Source organism: Petaurus breviceps, unplaced genomic scaffold (assembly GCF_028583685.1).
Source record: "Petaurus breviceps papuanus isolate PSGF00001 unplaced genomic scaffold, PetGlider_PUasm1.0 90849, whole genome shotgun sequence".
Classification (NCBI taxonomy): Eukaryota; Metazoa; Chordata; class Mammalia; order Diprotodontia; family Petauridae; genus Petaurus; species Petaurus breviceps.
Genome location: NW_027187361.1, coordinates 28,644,128 through 28,660,955, shown reverse-complemented (window position 1 = coordinate 28,660,955; position 16,828 = coordinate 28,644,128). Strand labels below are relative to the sequence as shown.

At 35.8% G+C, this 16,828-nt stretch overlaps 1 protein-coding gene across 1 annotated transcript in view; it reads right to left on the bottom strand.

Annotated features, from left to right (window-relative positions):
* Positions 1-32: 32 nt before the first annotated feature.
* USP25 (ubiquitin specific peptidase 25) overlaps positions 33-16,828 on the bottom strand; it is a gene marked incomplete at its 3' end in the record, with an annotated part of 179,832 nt that continues 163,036 nt past the window's right edge. Inside the window, exons 22-25 of the mRNA XM_069073063.1 lie at positions 16,102-16,180; positions 9,137-9,216; positions 3,056-3,179; positions 33-228 (exon numbers count right to left, since the gene is read on the bottom strand). Of these exons, the coding sequence (XP_068929164.1) occupies positions 33-228; positions 3,056-3,179; positions 9,137-9,216; positions 16,102-16,180 (479 nt within the window). The remainder of the gene's footprint in view (positions 229-3,055; positions 3,180-9,136; positions 9,217-16,101; positions 16,181-16,828) is intronic.

The window sequence follows — 16,828 nt, the reverse complement described above, 5'->3', positions numbered from 1 at the left end:
AGGCTGGGGTGTCCTTAAAGATTTATACTTACGTTCCATTTCTTGTCCAAGATATGAACACCAGCGATTTCTCATATCTTCTACAGCAACTATATCTTTCTCTTCCATTTCATCCGCCAGTAACAATGGTAAACTTGGTACAATCATATCATTCATAATAAACAATCCATTGGTTACTTCTTGATCATCTCCAGATTCAAATAGTTCTGCTGCATGTTCATTTAATTTCTTTATGAGATATAAAATAAGAACAAATTTTTTCTTACTAAATTATATTGATATTTAATACAATTTAAATCATGTAATCCATATGCTTATGATTAAAGGTGGTCACACAGATGCTTAAACATGGCAACCACAATACATTTTATCACTGGAAGATATTCAATTGGCAATTTTTAAAACAGAAAATAAATTTTTCATTTTTCATTTTAAGTATTTTTTCATTGATGAGGAGATGGGAAAATATTTATCTTATTTTTAACATTCCACAATCTAAAATGTAGTAAGGTATAGATCAACAAAAAATTCAATAAGAAAACAAATTGTTGCAAACTATACATAACTCCAAGAATAAATTCATCAAGACACTTTGCGTGTTGATAAAGAATATTTCTATAGAACCCAGTCTTTGTCCTTTAAGAATTCAAATCTATGGGGCGGCCAGGTGGCTCAGCGAGTAAGAGCACTGGCCCCAGTGTCGGGATGACCTGGGGATCGAATCCGGACTCAGATACTTAGCACCACACCCAGAAATAACTGGCCATGTAACCTTGAACAAGTTACTTAACCCCAATTGCTTAAAAAAAAAAAAGAATTCAAATATATAGTTATTATTGTTGCAAAATATTGCAACGGATTAAAAACTGGTAAACTACAATCCTTAACTTGTATTGTTCTTAAAATTTTCAGAAGGGGTTTTGTGTAAAGTTAACTTTAACCTTAAAAAGCATTTTATTCTAGAGTGGTTATAATTTCTTACACTAAGAAGACATCTCTTTTATCCAAGTAAATGATTATATCATGAAAATATTTTTGAGTTAAAATAAGATTTCTTTACCATAACTTACTTGAATCTCTGTATATTAACATATAAAAGGGAAAACTTTCATAAATAAAATAGTACTTCTTTGTTTTTTGAAAAAGTTAGTTGTTAAGAATCAATTCCATTGAATCAATTTCATTTTTGGCAAATCACTTACACAATTCTAAAGCATGAATGCCTCTATTTAAAAATTACTTGACCAGATGTCAAGGCATATGCAAATGCTTTTTAAAGTAATTTATCACATTTTATCATTTTAAACCTTAATAAAGTCATAAAAGCAAAGTGAAGTCTTCGGTAAAAAGAAAGACCTAAAATATAAAATTATTTTGAAATGGTTTGTTAAGATTATTGAATTTTAATAAGCTCAAAAGAATATGAGTGAACTTTTAAAATGGATACAAATACTAATATACAAATTAAATTAAGAAAAAAAGTTTTCAAGGTAAGCAGCAACATTACAGACATATGTCCCCATTTGATTTTTAACCGACTTTTCAAACAGAATTATAGTCTGATAAAGATATGTCAAAGTCATGGCCCAAAAATTCACTAGTGTAAAGCAGAATAAAATATAATGGGTTATATACTGGTGTTTAACAGTAGCCTTCTCTATCTTGGGGTGGGGAGGGAGGGAGATAAAAAAAACGCAGCAGAGAACAAAAGAAAAGTTAGAAGCAGAAAACAAAACAAAACCCAACCCTCAAAACCAGGGTAGCTTTAAAAACAATGTACAGTATTTATTATATGGTGTTTTTTTTTTAAGTGAACAATCTGAAATTCATGGTTTTATATTTAATGCTCTGTATTTATTTTTTTTTTTAAGCAATCGGGGTTAAGTAACTTGCTCAAGGTTACACGGCCAGGTGTTTCTGGGTGGGTGCTAAGTGTCTGAACCCGGGATTCGATCTCCAGGTCTTCTCAACACTAGAGCCGGTGCTCTTACTTGCTGTGCTACCTGGCTGCCCCTAATGCTCTGTATTTAAGTTCAAAAAGAATTAAATAATTTAAAAATATATAATTGGAAAATGCTCAACAAAATTTAAATAAATAAATAGATCATATTAATTTAGGTTTTTCTAATCAGTTTCTATTTGAGTTTGACACCACTGGTCTAATATGTAAAGCATACTGTGATCTCAGAACTGAGATTTGACTATCATATTTCACTGACACATATTCTTAAAAATATGCTTATAACAGCTAAAATAAGTGAACTACATATATTTGGAAACAGAATTGAATAGTTTGCTTTATGAAGAATACACTCATTTTAGGAGTTCAGAATAGACAAATTCATGGCTGACTATAAGTGAAATTTAATGAGAAAACAGAAGCAAAATGGAATTCCTCATTTGGCACAGTAAGTTTAGCTGAAACTAATGTCACTTGTACTTTCCAATGGATGATACTCCAAATAACTAGAATTAATCAGAGTAAACAAAAAAAGATGAAAATGTCTATGGACACTATTTTGGGTACATGGATATTGAAAATATTGGAAAAACAATCATCATCTCCTAAGGATACAAAAAGGCAGTGAATTACAAGGCATCTTCAGACATGATAACAGTGACAGCTGATGACAAGGCTTTAATTTAAATATGCCAGGTAATAATCAGATCAGCACAATGCAATAACAATAAATTCTTATAGCTTTCAGGGTTGTAACAGCATTACAGGAAAAAGTACAATTGCAAAAAATCATTAAGAATTAAAAATGGTTACATAATAAATTACAGTCTGCTCTATTAAAAAAGATATTTCTCTTTTTCTACCACACCTAAAGGGATCAGAGGTTCACAAAACGAAGGGGAATGTGTCAGGGCAAATGAACCAGAAATTGTGAAGGGATCTGGACAAGATAGGATTGCCTAACAGAGTTCTGTCTCAGGCTTAAATCCAGTCCTTCTATCTCTGTCCAAATTCTCCACGGATTTCTTCCAATTTTGTCATTAACAGCATGAGTCCAAAATGAAATGGGTAAATAACTGCATGGATTCCACTTACTAGTAAACACTCCCTTCTGTAATGTGACATCAGTTCTTCATCGTGTCCTCGGTATGGGCCCTTAGACAAGAGCTCCTTGTTACTCTGATAAGCACAGATAAGATAAGGTATGGCTTCTTTGTAACTTAAAATTAAAAGAAGAAAATAACATCAGTGTTTCCATATATACGACAGCACAAAAAGCGTCAAAATCTAGACAGTCTGTGTCAGTGAAAGAGAACATAAGCACAAACACAACTGGAAACTACTGTATTGAGTTTTTCTTCTCCGCAACAATAGGATTTAATTCCAAAGACAATAATAACTAATAGTAAGAGTATCAAAGGCAGCTAGAAATTCAGTTTCTAGAAAGCAGAAGAACAAATGAAGGTAGGATATTCATTTTTATGTCTATCCTCCACATGTCCTAAAGCTTGTATTAGAGGAAAGCAGGTATAACCTAGTCAATTAATGATCAAAAATTTATTTTTATAAAGAGGGACTAAATCACTCCAAGTCTCCTGATCAAGAAAATTTGGAATAAATTTGGACAATTATTCACTAGGAAAAAATTTAAAGGTAAAGAATGTCTTCTGAAAGGCAGAATTATATAGTAGATAAGACACTAGACTTTGAAGAGAGATCTGGGTTTATATTTTCCCTCAAAAATTTATTAACTGTGTGGCCATAATGTAGAGAATATGCTTCAAAGTATATTTTTGTGTGTTCTCCAAAATAATCAAACCCTTTTGGACTACCACAAGAATACTGATGGAATTATTTGACAATACAGTAAGATACATATTCAGATTTAATTATAACTTGTGTAACTAGACATATCTGAATTATTTCTTAGTAATTTTGAAAAAAGTACATGATGTCAAGAAATTTGTGTCACACTTCTAGCCTCTCACTAACCTATGTAAATATATTCAAGTTATTTAAGCTTTCTGTTCTTTAGTTCATCTCCAAAGAAAAAGTAATGCCCATCCTATATATTTTAATGTGTTATTACGATAAAAGCAGATCTTAGATATGAAAATGCATTGAAGAAATTAGAAGCTGACCATAGCTCAAAATTCAAGAATCCTTGAAGAAAGTATTTAAATGTTCATGTATATTTCAGATATATTGATTACAATTAATCAAGAAGAATTGGCTAAATACTTATTACATGATAAGCACTGTGTTATGCACTGAGAACACAAAGACAAGGGCAAAATAGTTACCATACTCATGGAGAAAAGGTGCACATCTATTGATAGCTATGTGCAAAATACGTACAAAACAGACCAAGTTAAATTTTGGGAGGAAAGTGTCACGTAGAAGATGGCGTGTGTCCTCTTAATATAGTTTTGCTTAATGGGAAGATCATTCCCATCCTGTTTGAGTCACATGGAAGCCTGAACGACGAGAGTCTAAGTCACACAGAGCAGAGCTGAGAAGACGTGAGACAGAGCAGTTGGAGCTGATGGAAAGAAAGGAAGCAGGGAGCGAGCTGTCAGTGTTTAGTTGTGGGAAGGCCCCAGCAGGGGGAAGGCTTGGGGATGGCAGTGCTCCCTGTATTGCTATTGTATATAGATTTCTTTGTTGCTATGATGGATTTGGCTTTCCAGTATTTGAATAAATTTTCATTCTGTCTTCCATGTGGACAGTCTGTTATATTTTGTGATTCAGAATAATGCTGGTATTTTCATAGCCGCCGTAGTCACTGTGAATATCACGGTGGTGCTACATTTGGCAATGAGGATGGGATCGTGAAATATCAGACCTCTATGTGGCGACAGAAGGACTTTAGAGAGAGAAATGGATATTCCAGGATGGGAGAATTCATGCTATTCCTCCCTAGCAAGAGAATGGGCTAAGCACAAGGCTCTGAAAACTGGGAATTGAGGCTACAGAACTGAGAACCTAGAGGTTTGGAAAGATGTTTCCAAGGTCTACTAATAGAACTGGGCAAAGAACTAGCAGGGGTGTGTAGGAGAGGCTGGGCCTTGCTAACAAGTCATTTCCTTATGTGTAAAAGCAGAGACAAGCTGCTGGAAGAGAAAGCTCAGATGGAAAGGGGGTTAGCTGGTTTGCATGGGAATCTTTCTGTGCTACAGCATTCAGGCTCTCCTTTACAAGAGCAAGCTAGGGGTGAGGGGTGGGGAAGTGTCTTAGGGGGTAGAAGAACTAACAAAAGGCATGTCCATACAGCCCTTGCACCAGCTGTGCCTAGCTAGCCCCCACAATTTCCAGGAGAATGCTCGGGAGGAAAATGAAACCAAGATGAGGAAGCTTTTAAGAGTACAGACATTCACCCAATGCTGAGAAGAAAGGAGAGCCTGTGGGGGGGGAGGGGGGGAGAGCATACAATATTTAGGGAAGTAATTGAGGATTTTATTCAGCAGGAGCTCACTGATACATTTACCCAAAGGGTGGTGAATCCTTAGTGTCTTGGATGGTGAGAATCAATATGAAGGGGGCAGTATTGTAGAGATTTATAGGTTTTAGTTAGAATCCTTTTGTATAGCAAGCTTTCAGAGATTACCCTATGCAAGAAGGCAACAATGCGAATAATCGGTTAGCTCTGGCTGCAGAAGACTCGATGTGGCTTTCCTTAGGGACTTGATGAGAAAGTTAAATGAGGAGGTAATGAAGACAGCAAGAATGATGGGAGATGCCAAGGCTTATCCTGGTACCCTCTTAGCAGTTTCTTATAGAAATATCACAGTGAAGACAGTTCCTCCTGCTTATAAGCACCTAATTTTGGCTCTTTCAGAGGTGCTGGATAATATTTCACAGTTAAGTAACTTAGGAGAATGGGGAAAAGATAAATTTCCTCAAAAGAAGGGTAAATAGCCAGTGGATTCAAAGTCAGAAGAGACTGACAAGAAAAGAATTATTTACTGCTTTATTGAGAGCAGAGGCAGATTTTGGAAGAATAGATGGTATTCCAACTAATGAAATACATAAAATGTACTGAAAAAAAGGGGTTTATCAGAGCAGGGAAGTGAGAGCAGGCCCTCCTGAAACATGGTATCCAAGTTCATCACACCTGTAGGAAGAATAGGAAATTGGCCAGGCCCCAGCTCAGATCAAAGAAAGTTCACCTTTGGTCAGAATGATGACCCCCAAACTGCAAATCAGAAAACAGGAAACAACAGTGAGTGAGGCTGTGACAGTGGGTTCATGGACTCCTGAAGCACAGCTGACACTATATCTAGTCTGCTTCTGCTTACTGTCTCCTTGGTTCTTTTTGGCTAAACTTGTTTACTAGATTTGTTTCCTGCAAGTTCAGTACCCTCCATCTGCCCATGCCTGATAGCATAAGCTGGATATCACCCCCTGTCTGTGACTGTGATATGCCACCCATGGACCTGGTGTCAACCAAGCTCCAGATGCCAGGTAAAGAACTGATATCTCAAATAGGACCTCTGGGGGCAGGGGCAGTTCTATGTCCAATTTCAGCAGGAAGTAGCTATGGCAGAAGAGACCTTCGCCCCCCACCCCAAGATTTTGTGCCTGATTCATTCAAGTAGGGAATAGCCCCATCCTAACATATGGTTTTATGTGCTTATTTTGTTAACCCTGTTATATTACTGTAAAGTTCTGTGGATACCAAGTATTTTTGCTCAATGGGAGGATCTTTCCCATCCTTTACTAGGCCCTGCTTGAGTCCCAAGGAAGTCTGAGTAGAGCAGAGCTGAGAGTAAGTAAAACAGAGCAGACAGAGCTGAGGGAGAGAGAGGAAACTGGCAGCAAGCTGTGAGTCTTCATTTGTAGGAAGGCCCCAGCAGGGGCAAGGCTTGGGGATAGCCCCCTGCATTGTTATTGTGAGATTTCTTTGTTGCTGTGATGAATTTGGCTTTCTGGTGTTTGAATAAATAATTTGATTCTGGTTTCCATGTGGAGAGTCTGCTATATTTTGTGATTCAGAATTATGCTGGCATATTCATAGCTGCCATAGGCACTGTGAATATTGCGCTACAGATGGTAAGTGAACTAAATCTTTTTTTTTTTTTAATGTATTTACTTTTAGTTTGAGTGAACTAAATCTTAAAGGAAGCTAGGGATCGGTGGGTAGGGAAGTTGGTGACAGCAAATGAAAAGGCATAGGAGAAGGAAGGTCATGTGTGAAGAGGAAAAAGTTCAGTTAGGCTGTATTATGAGAGTGGTCTAATGTATAATATGGCTGGAAAGGCAGGATGAGACCAGACAAGCTCACCGAACAGGGCAATGACACTACAGACCTTCTACTGAGGAAAATCACTTGGGCAGCTGTATGAAAGGAGATCAGTTAGGAGGCTACCGCAAGAGTCCACATGAATGCTAACGGGGCTATGAGCTGAGGGGGTACATGCATGGGGGAGACACTGGAAAAGTGGAAACGACAAGATGTGCAAGGGACTGGACGTGGGTGTGAGAGGCAGGGAGCTGACAGTGAGAGTGAATGCAATAGGAATGTGCTTAATGAAGTTTAAGAAAGGGAGTTGATTTTGCAAGAAGGAAAATGAATGTGTCGAGTTTAATGAATTAATGCTAACAAGATGAAAAATTCTTACCATACTTCAGTGAACTGTGATTTCATTTATATGGGTAATTCTCTACATTGACACATATTATAAATCCTTCTATGACTTAAAATATGAGATTCTCAGCAGCAATGAAAAGGTGACAAATTTTCTGGCAACCACAAATCTGGTGATGAGTGTGGTTTGTTCCTGAGATGATACACTGTCACTGGGGCCATACTGAAATCTTTCCAGCTGGGATCTAATCTAGCTTATATGGTTGCGATAGCCTTTGAGAACTGAAGGTTATTTTCAAAGAGAATGAGCTATCAAAGTAAGACTTTGGTGGACATAAAACTATTCTATTGATGAAAACAGATTCTCATGTAGGCTGACCAAAACCAATTCTGCTCCACAATTTTTATTTTGAATTTGAGTCATGTTACGTAGAAAAGATTACTTGTATTGTTCAGTTACAGGACAGAACAGATGTCTGACGTCTCCAACTCTGACACTTTGGATTTTTCTGCTTGTGATCTTTTGGGCGTATGCAATAAAGCCAATTATCTTTAAAATTAGGGAACCAGGATCAAAGTAGCACTGCCCTCTAGAGGACATAATCCAAAAGTCTACAGAAAACCCTGATGTTTGGTTGATGTGATAAAAATATAGAAAAGTTTCTCAAGGAATCTCAAGAGCAGGAAGAGATTTCATTGGTTTCAATTGCAAAAAGACAAAAACATTAAATAAAGTAATGGGATCGGCACATGAATGCTGTATGCAAATATAAATGCTGTACATACTTACTATACAGTATAATTGAGAATTGTACATTCACAAAGCTTCTGCTGGAATGATTCACTATTGCACTGGTGCAATCTACCAATATTGAAAAACTCGTTTTCCTGACAGTTATTGGTCTGCTATAGGAGGACCTAGAAGGTTAACTGTTTTGGCCATGACCTTTTACGAAATGCACATGAACATAAAATGACATTTACTGCATTGTGACATTCCCTTATACCCTATTTCCAGACATAGTGGTGAGAAAGGGGACATAGAAAGAGTTCTTAAAATGTCTACAAACATGAGTTTAGTTGATTTCATTATCTATAGCAATATTTTCTGTAGCTCACTTAAAAATAATCTTAATTTGTAGATGTATTTCTTAGTAGGTTAGTGATGTTGTAGCAAATTTACTATTATTGTATCTTTTATAATATCTGAAGAGGTGAGATATTTGGTTTCTGCAGCAAATATAAATTCAGACTGGCTACAGAAAAAATTCATTAAAAAGGAAGCCAGATCCTATGACATGCAGGATATATCTTAGTTCTGTTGAAATTACTTCCTCCTATTTCCCTAAAACTCTGCTCACTCAAATCCTATGTTCTTTTCCATTTTAAGTTTCAATGGAAGTAGTAGATAAGAATATAGTGAAGTTATCTAAAGAAAACACTAAAAGAGTCAAACTGGCAGATTGAAGAAAATACAAAATAAGTTTTGAAATACATACTTTTTCATAGAAAAGAAGAATAAATATAAAGCTAAGTAAAAATCAAGCATATTCCCCATAATATCAAACTCTATTCTTAACTTTTCTTACCTCTTTCTTTGAAAATGTTCTAGGCCTATCATGAGATACATTGTTGTGTCTCTAAAGTTCCTATAATCCTGGTGCCACTTCTGTAGAAAAAGAAAAATTTGTATTTAAGATTCTAATAAAAGAAATTACAAAAAAAAACTATACACAGCATTTTTTCTGATAAGAGGTATTTTCCGAAATAAATAAGACTAACCGACTTTTCTAAAAAGTTTAATAAAAAAGGAGTAAGACTTAAAAAGTAATTTCTCTATAACAACTTGATAAAACTTATTCAATACTGATAAAGAAAAATAGAAAATATAAATAATAATAAATAAAGAATAAAAATAAATAAATAAAAATAAAAATATAAAAATAGAAGAAAAATATGATAGAAATGAAAAGCTAGGATTAATTTTATTTTTTCTATGATAAAAATATACAATATTATTTTGAAACCTTGATACAATTTTATGTCTAAGCAGTATAATTTTCCCCATATGTAAATATAAGAATTGAAAACAAGTGCCAGTCATCCTACAGTGTCCATGTCTTAAACATACTATGTACTTACTGGTCACATACTTAGAGCTAAGAACATAAAGAACTTGACAGATCATTTAGTCTTCTCTGTCCCCATTCTATAGGGGGAACATAGCAGCCTAGAGAAGCTTCAGTGACTTATTCAAGTTCAAACAGGCAGCAAGTGGCAGAGCTAGGATTCCAATCCAGGTCCTCTGACTTCAAATCGAACATTTTTTTCCATCATATTTACATATTTCCAAACTTCCCTTCGAAGTCATATCAACTCTAACCACTCAGTTAGAGAGAATTCTTATCCCACTCCTGCATTCATATTGATATATGACCTCAATGACTGAGATGTTCTCTCCAAGATGCAAATCACAACACACTATGCCTACCCATCCTACACATCTCTTATTCATGTCCTTCCCACAAGTTCCCACAATGGATTCATCAAATATGCTGGAGCATTCCCTTTATATGAGAATACCAGTGGAGCATCTGAGGCCTCGTGGTTACCTTTCACTTTTGCTAAATGGTCAATCAGTCAACAAATGAATGAGCAGCACATTTACTAAATGCTGGGCTAGGGATAGAAATGGAAGCCTCTAAAGGGGCTTACATTATAATGGGGGAGACAACATATATGGAAGAATTCAGCGGCAAGTCAGATGAAAAGGTTCTATGGTCCTTAAAGCACAGCAGTAAAGCATAAGGTAATGTCTCTCTATTAACGCTATTTCCATTGATAAAAAGATATAAGTATCTCATGTTGAACTATTTAACAATGGGCTGGTGGAGATGGCTGTGAGGGGGTTGGAAGCAAATCCGTTAATGTGAGGGATGCTGCAGCTCCCAAGGCTCTGCTGGCTATCTGCCTCTTTTTTGGTCGTAGTTGGGAGAATGTCAAGTTTGATACAACTAAGTTTCTTGAATAGCAGTCTTCCATTATTTGATAAGGATCTCCTATTTACAATCAAGATTTACAACCAACAATCAATATTTTAAAACGGCTTTAAACTATGATCTTAGCACCTTCTCTATGCTTACCCAGCCTCGCTCTTTTTTTTTAATTTTTCCAAGTATAGGCATTTATTGAGATTGATGCCCCTCATAAAGTGGGCAACGTTCCAAGAGGAACCAGCAGCCTCAGAGAAAGCAAGATGGATTTTTATAGAATTAAGATGCAATTACATAACACAAAAGATGAATATTTAAAAGGCAGGAGGGGTTTGTTAAGGGATTGGGTCATGGAGGAGGGGTCCCATCTATGGTTAGGTGGTTAAACATTCTGGTCATGTTGTCCTCCAATGGGCTAGCTATTGTGGTCCTGTCTTGGGCTAGAAGGATGGTCTGACTGTGATGACCTGTTTCTGTGGGAATGGGTCTGAGGGCAGTGGCTAGGTAGAGGCAAGAGCTCGGTTCCCATAACATGGACACACCTGATGTTTCTGTGGGAACTAAGAGGTTCTCAGAAAAGGCAATGTACTTTTTAGTCAGCTTTCTGACAGAGTCCCAAATGTGCATTTCAGTTTTCACTGTAGTCAGTTATTTTAATTCTCTTGGAATATACATTTGGAAGAAAAAAGTTTCATAATTTCATAACCAAAATGGCTTTTTTTTTGCAAGTGAGTTGTTTGATTAAAACCCGAGAAATGAAGGGTTATGTAAATGTTTTCTGGATACTTCAATGAATCCGTTTTCTCACTAAAATTTGTGCCCTCTCTAATAATCATAATCACAATCCATCCCTGTCTTCTTATAATTCATGACTCATCCTTTTCCTCCACAGAAAGTCCAATTGACTTATTTGGACCATAATCTTTGCCTTTAGGTCTACTAGGTGACTATCCAGTATTGCTCTCTTGAGAATTTCAGAACATTTCTAGTTTTCTTCCTTCATTATTCTCAATCATGTTACATAGGCAATTATCTTTTTTTTCCTTTGTTATTATTAGACCTGCAAACCTCTACCTAAATACATGGGTAGGTATGTGCATTCCTGGCCAGGAAAGGACATTCTAATATTTTAAGCTGTTATTCAAAAATTGGAATCTAGGTCTCTGACACCATCTTCTTAACCAATGGTTCAATTTGTAAATGTGCTTTTTCTCCTTGGAAAACAATTGCCTTCAATTGTCGGTCATAACATAAACATTACTTGTGCTTCTAAGACCTTTAGCTTCTTGTTCATAACTTTAAAACTTAACAATACTGGTTCCTTAGAGCAGTGTTACAATGACCCTCTATCTTCTCAAATGAAAGATACCTAAAACCAAACATCTTTTCTCCCAAAGCTTCTTCTCCTTGCAACTACATTATTTCTGAAGTTGCATCACCATTTACTTAGTTTTCAAGTTTCAAAACATTAGTGTTATGTTGACTCTCATCTTTCACAAGTTAATTCATTTTGAAGTTGTGTGAATTCTATTCGGTTAACTAATATTTATTAAACACCTTCTATGTGCCAGGAATTGTGTCAGGCATTGGGCATACAAAGAAAAGCAAAAAACAGTTCCTAATCTCCAGAAGAGCAATTGTGGGGGGAGACAAACTGTGAACAACTATATGTAAACAAGAAATACATAGGATAAATTGGAGGTGGTATCAGAAGGAAGTCAGTAATATTAAGGAGAAAGGGGAAAGCCTTCTTGCGGAAGGTAGTACTAAGTGAGACTTAAAGTCAGGAAAATGACTAAAGGGGACCTGCACTTTGAGAAGACCAGTTTGACAGTGACAGATGGATTGAAACAGAGAGAGATAAGGCAGGAAGACCAACCAGCAAGCTATTACATAGTCTCAGTCTGAGGGGAAGGAAAAGATCTAAGTTGTGAGATTGAGTTGCCGAGAGAAGGAGAGTACCTTTGAAAGTAATAGGGAAGTTAGGAAGAAGGGAGGGTTTTGGAGTAAAGATAATGAGTTCAGTTTTAGACATGGCGATTGTAAGATGTCTATAGGACACCAGTGCAAAATGCCTACAAGGCAACAGCACATTGGGAGAGAGGTTCAGACTAGATAAGGAGATTTGAGAATCATCTTCATAGAGATTATAACTGAAAATGTGAAAGCTAATAAGATAAACGAGTGAAGTCATAAAGAGCGAGTACAAAAAGAAGGCCTAGGACAAGGGCTTGGACAACTTGTCCTGTTAGTGAGCAAGTGACAGATGAAGATGTAACAAAGGAAATGAGAGCAGTGGTCAGACGATTACTAAGAGACCCATGAAAACTGAGAGAGAAAAGAGTATTAAGGAGAAGCCATCAACGGTGTCAAAGGTTTCACCGAAGTTAAGAAGAATAAGAATTCATCATACAAACACTTTACATGGCATCCATCTAGAAATAGCTATATGTTTAAAAATAACATTCCATGTATCTTTCTCAAATCTTTTCCCTCTTCATCCTTGCTACACTACTCTAATAAAATTGTTCTTCACAACAGTTTGCTGGCATATCTTTCTTCTTCCATTATCTTTAGTGAAAGATTTTACTCAATTGCTAAACTCATCTTCCTCATGCTGCTCCTCAAGTTTGAAGTCTTGAGTGGCTTAATATTATCTACTGAATAAACTTTAAAATCCTGTACCCAGCAGCCTGAGGTCTGGTGTCCCTCTGGCTTTGGTGCCTTATTATAAACTACTGTAGAAACATTATCTTACCCATGTACACACCTTACACTTTCCTGACTCCATAATTTTGTTCACTCTGCCCATGACATGTTCTCCCTTTAGCTTTTATCAGCTGAATTCTGATACATTTTTATAGGAAAATTCCTGTGAACCTCTCTCTAGTGCTCCCACATTTTAGACATAAAACTTTTCTAATGCAGTTATGTATTATACTTTCTTATACAATGTTTTTCCAACAGTAATCTAATAACAGTAACTGCCATTTACATAACACTTTAAGGTATGAATAGGTTTTTACACATATTGTTTCACTTTATCTTTAAAACAGCCCTATAAATTAAACACTTTACAGGTGGAAAAAAAATAAGGCTGACAGATGCTACATGACTTGCCCCTGACTACACACAGTTAACAAGACGGGATTCAAATTCAGGTTTTCTTGACTCCATGTCCAGTATTCTATCTATTACTCTTATGTTTTTAGTTAAACTATTTGTTAATGTTTAGTTTGGGGACAAATTAAATTTAAAACTAGGCCCCTGAAAAATCTATGAAAAGGGGAGTGGCAAGAGAAAACATAATTTTTGAACCTACACCTAAACTATGAAAGCTTGGTACGTCTGCTTAAAATTTCTCCTAAAGAAATTTCTTTTTAAGTGACTGACTCATATTTTAAGTTCATATAATTTTGGTACAATCCTATTCTTCTACCTCAAGAGAAATTAAACATATCACTTTATGCAAAAAGAAGGCAAGAAGACATATAACACTCGATAAAATTCTCTTTGGAAATAATTAATTTTGAGCACAATTTTAGCCCATAAAAATAATCCTTAATGAAAAGTAAAGTTTGGATGTGTCCAAACTTTTCTAAAATTACAGTTCAAAATTTTATTCTATATATGGCATATGATATGTAAAGAGACTACAGTTTCTAAAAAAGATGATTTTGTTGTAGATAAGGTTCAACATAGAAAACAATTTATAAAATTGCCTATTCCTGAAGCCTCCTATGTTCACAATAATGTGACAATTGACTATATAATGATTCAACAGTTTGGTATTGGCAGGGGGAGAGGGGGGGAGGGAGAGACTATTCTTAACTTAGCAGGAAAAAAAGGTACCCAACTGAGCTCTTTTGAAAATAAATATTTTAAGCAAACATTAACTATATCAAAGTAATGAATTATAGATTAACCTCCTGGACAGTCTCTTCTCGGGGTTTTGGTGACAATTCTTTCCTGGTTGTCTTTCCCCTTTCTCCTTCTCAGCTTCCTTTGCTGGCCTACAGAGCGAGTACAAAAGACCTAGGACAAGGACTTGGGTGACTTGCCCTGTTAGTGAGCAAGTGATGGATGAAGATGTAACAAAGGAAACAAGATTTAGATCACTGCTCCCCATGGGGCCTCTTCTCTCTCTCCATACCCATTAGCCCTCATGAGTTTCACTAACATCTAGATGAAGATAACTCTCAAATGTCTATATCCCGTCCCAGTCTCTCCCTTGAGTTTCAGTCCCATATCACTAACTGCCTAGTGGACATTTAAAACAGAATTTTCTGGAAGCATCTTAAATAGAAAACATACAAAACTGAATGCAGTATATTTTGCCCTAAACCTTCTTTGCTTCCACACTTCCCTTCTTCTATCAAAGGCACAACCATCCTAGCACCCTCGGTGTGCCACCTCAATGGAACCGTGAACTCTCCCATATATCAGAACAAAATCTTGTCATTTTTACCTTCATAATATCAACTTTTTCTCTAATCACACTTTCATCAACTTAGTTCTGGCCCTCATCACCTATATGATTATGTGAGTCTCCGATGCCTCTCCTCAATAAACTGAAGTGACTTTGTCTCATCTCCAGGAAAATATGAAATCTTCTGTTTGCCTTTTAAAGCTTTATACAACCTGACCCCAGTGTATCCTTTCAACCTCAACTGATGTTGTCTTCCCCCTATACTCTGTGACTTGGCTGTTCTACAGGGCTGGAATGTAGTCTCTCCTTATCTCCCATTCAGTCTCTCTCTTCCTTTAAAATGAAGGTCAAGGAATGGAAAGAATTTTGAACTCAAAATTTTAAAAAGAGTAAAAATAAAAAAGTGAAAAATATATGTACATATATGTACATGAAAGTATACATATGTGTGTTTTTATTTTTATTTATTTTAAAAATGAAGTTCAGATACCATATTATGAAAAAAGTCATTCCTAGCTCTCCCAACTACTAGTGACCTCCCTCTTAATTACTTTTAACTGTGTATGCTTTCATGTACTTTTCCTCCCCATTAGAATGCAAAATCTTTATTCTATATGCTTATATATTGAGCATATAGCACAACACCTGGCAAATAATAATGTTTAAATATCTGACAAAAGGAGAAGCAGCAGGGCCAATGGATTGGGGGCTAGCCCTCCAGTCAGGAAGACCTGGATTGAGCCTTACCTCTGCCCCATACTAGTTAGTTAAAAGTTCTCAGTGCCCTGGGCAACCAGAAGTTAGATAAGTTGCCAATCAACATCAATGGAGAAAAATCTACAAGGGATCCCTCCACCCACTGCCCCACATGCTCCAAAAATGAAGTGAATTAGTAATAAGGAAAATACATAAGGAGCAAATTTGGAGGGCTAATTTTTATTTATCCTTCATACTTGATCTGAACTAAGGTGATATTCCTAATATGAAAGGACAACTTATAGTCACTTGACAAAATATCCTATTTTTTTTTCTTCCTCTAAAGACCAAAGTAATTTGGTTAAGAAATGTTTGAAACAGTTTAACAAGCGACTGTTCTAGCATTCGGCTTCTTTCCCCCAAAGACATAAATTACCTCATATTCTTCCATGTTTACTTCTTCTGGCTTTATCATTTCAAGTTTAGCTTGAGCAATTTTCATTATGTTTCGACACCTTGAAAAAAAAAGAAATTTGATCCCAAATTGATAGCAACGCCAATAAGAACTAAGACACTTGTGCACAAAGGTATAGAAGGCAATGTTGCCATTAACTCCAAGAACATGTAATAAATCACCACTATGGAATGAATTGCATGGAAACTTATCCAAAGCATATTAAGTAAAAAGCTGTACTTCTAGGTCAAAGCTAGATAATGGCATAAAAGAAAGAAAAGCTGGTAAATAAATAAAAAATTCTAACCTTATTATGTATTTTAATTTTTTTCTTTAAATTAAATCATATACTTTAATGAAATTAAATTATATGTTCTAAGTTATATATTTTAGCTACAGACTTCTAATAATACACAGTAATAGAAGCAAATTAGTTTAATCACATGGATAATTATAGTAGATCTGAATAGAGATATTATAAATTATTCAGTGTCAAATAATCTGAAGTTAAAAGGACCTCAAAGACCAGCTGTTTGCTCCACAGCACACCTGATGATAGCCAACTTTTCCTTCAAGGACAATTTCTTATTTATTTTTTTTTAATTTTTGCTTTTTGGAGGGCAATTGGGGTTAAGTGACTTGCCCAAAGTCACACAGCTAGTAATTGCATCAAGTGTCTGAGGCCAGATTTGAACTCAAGTCCTCCTGA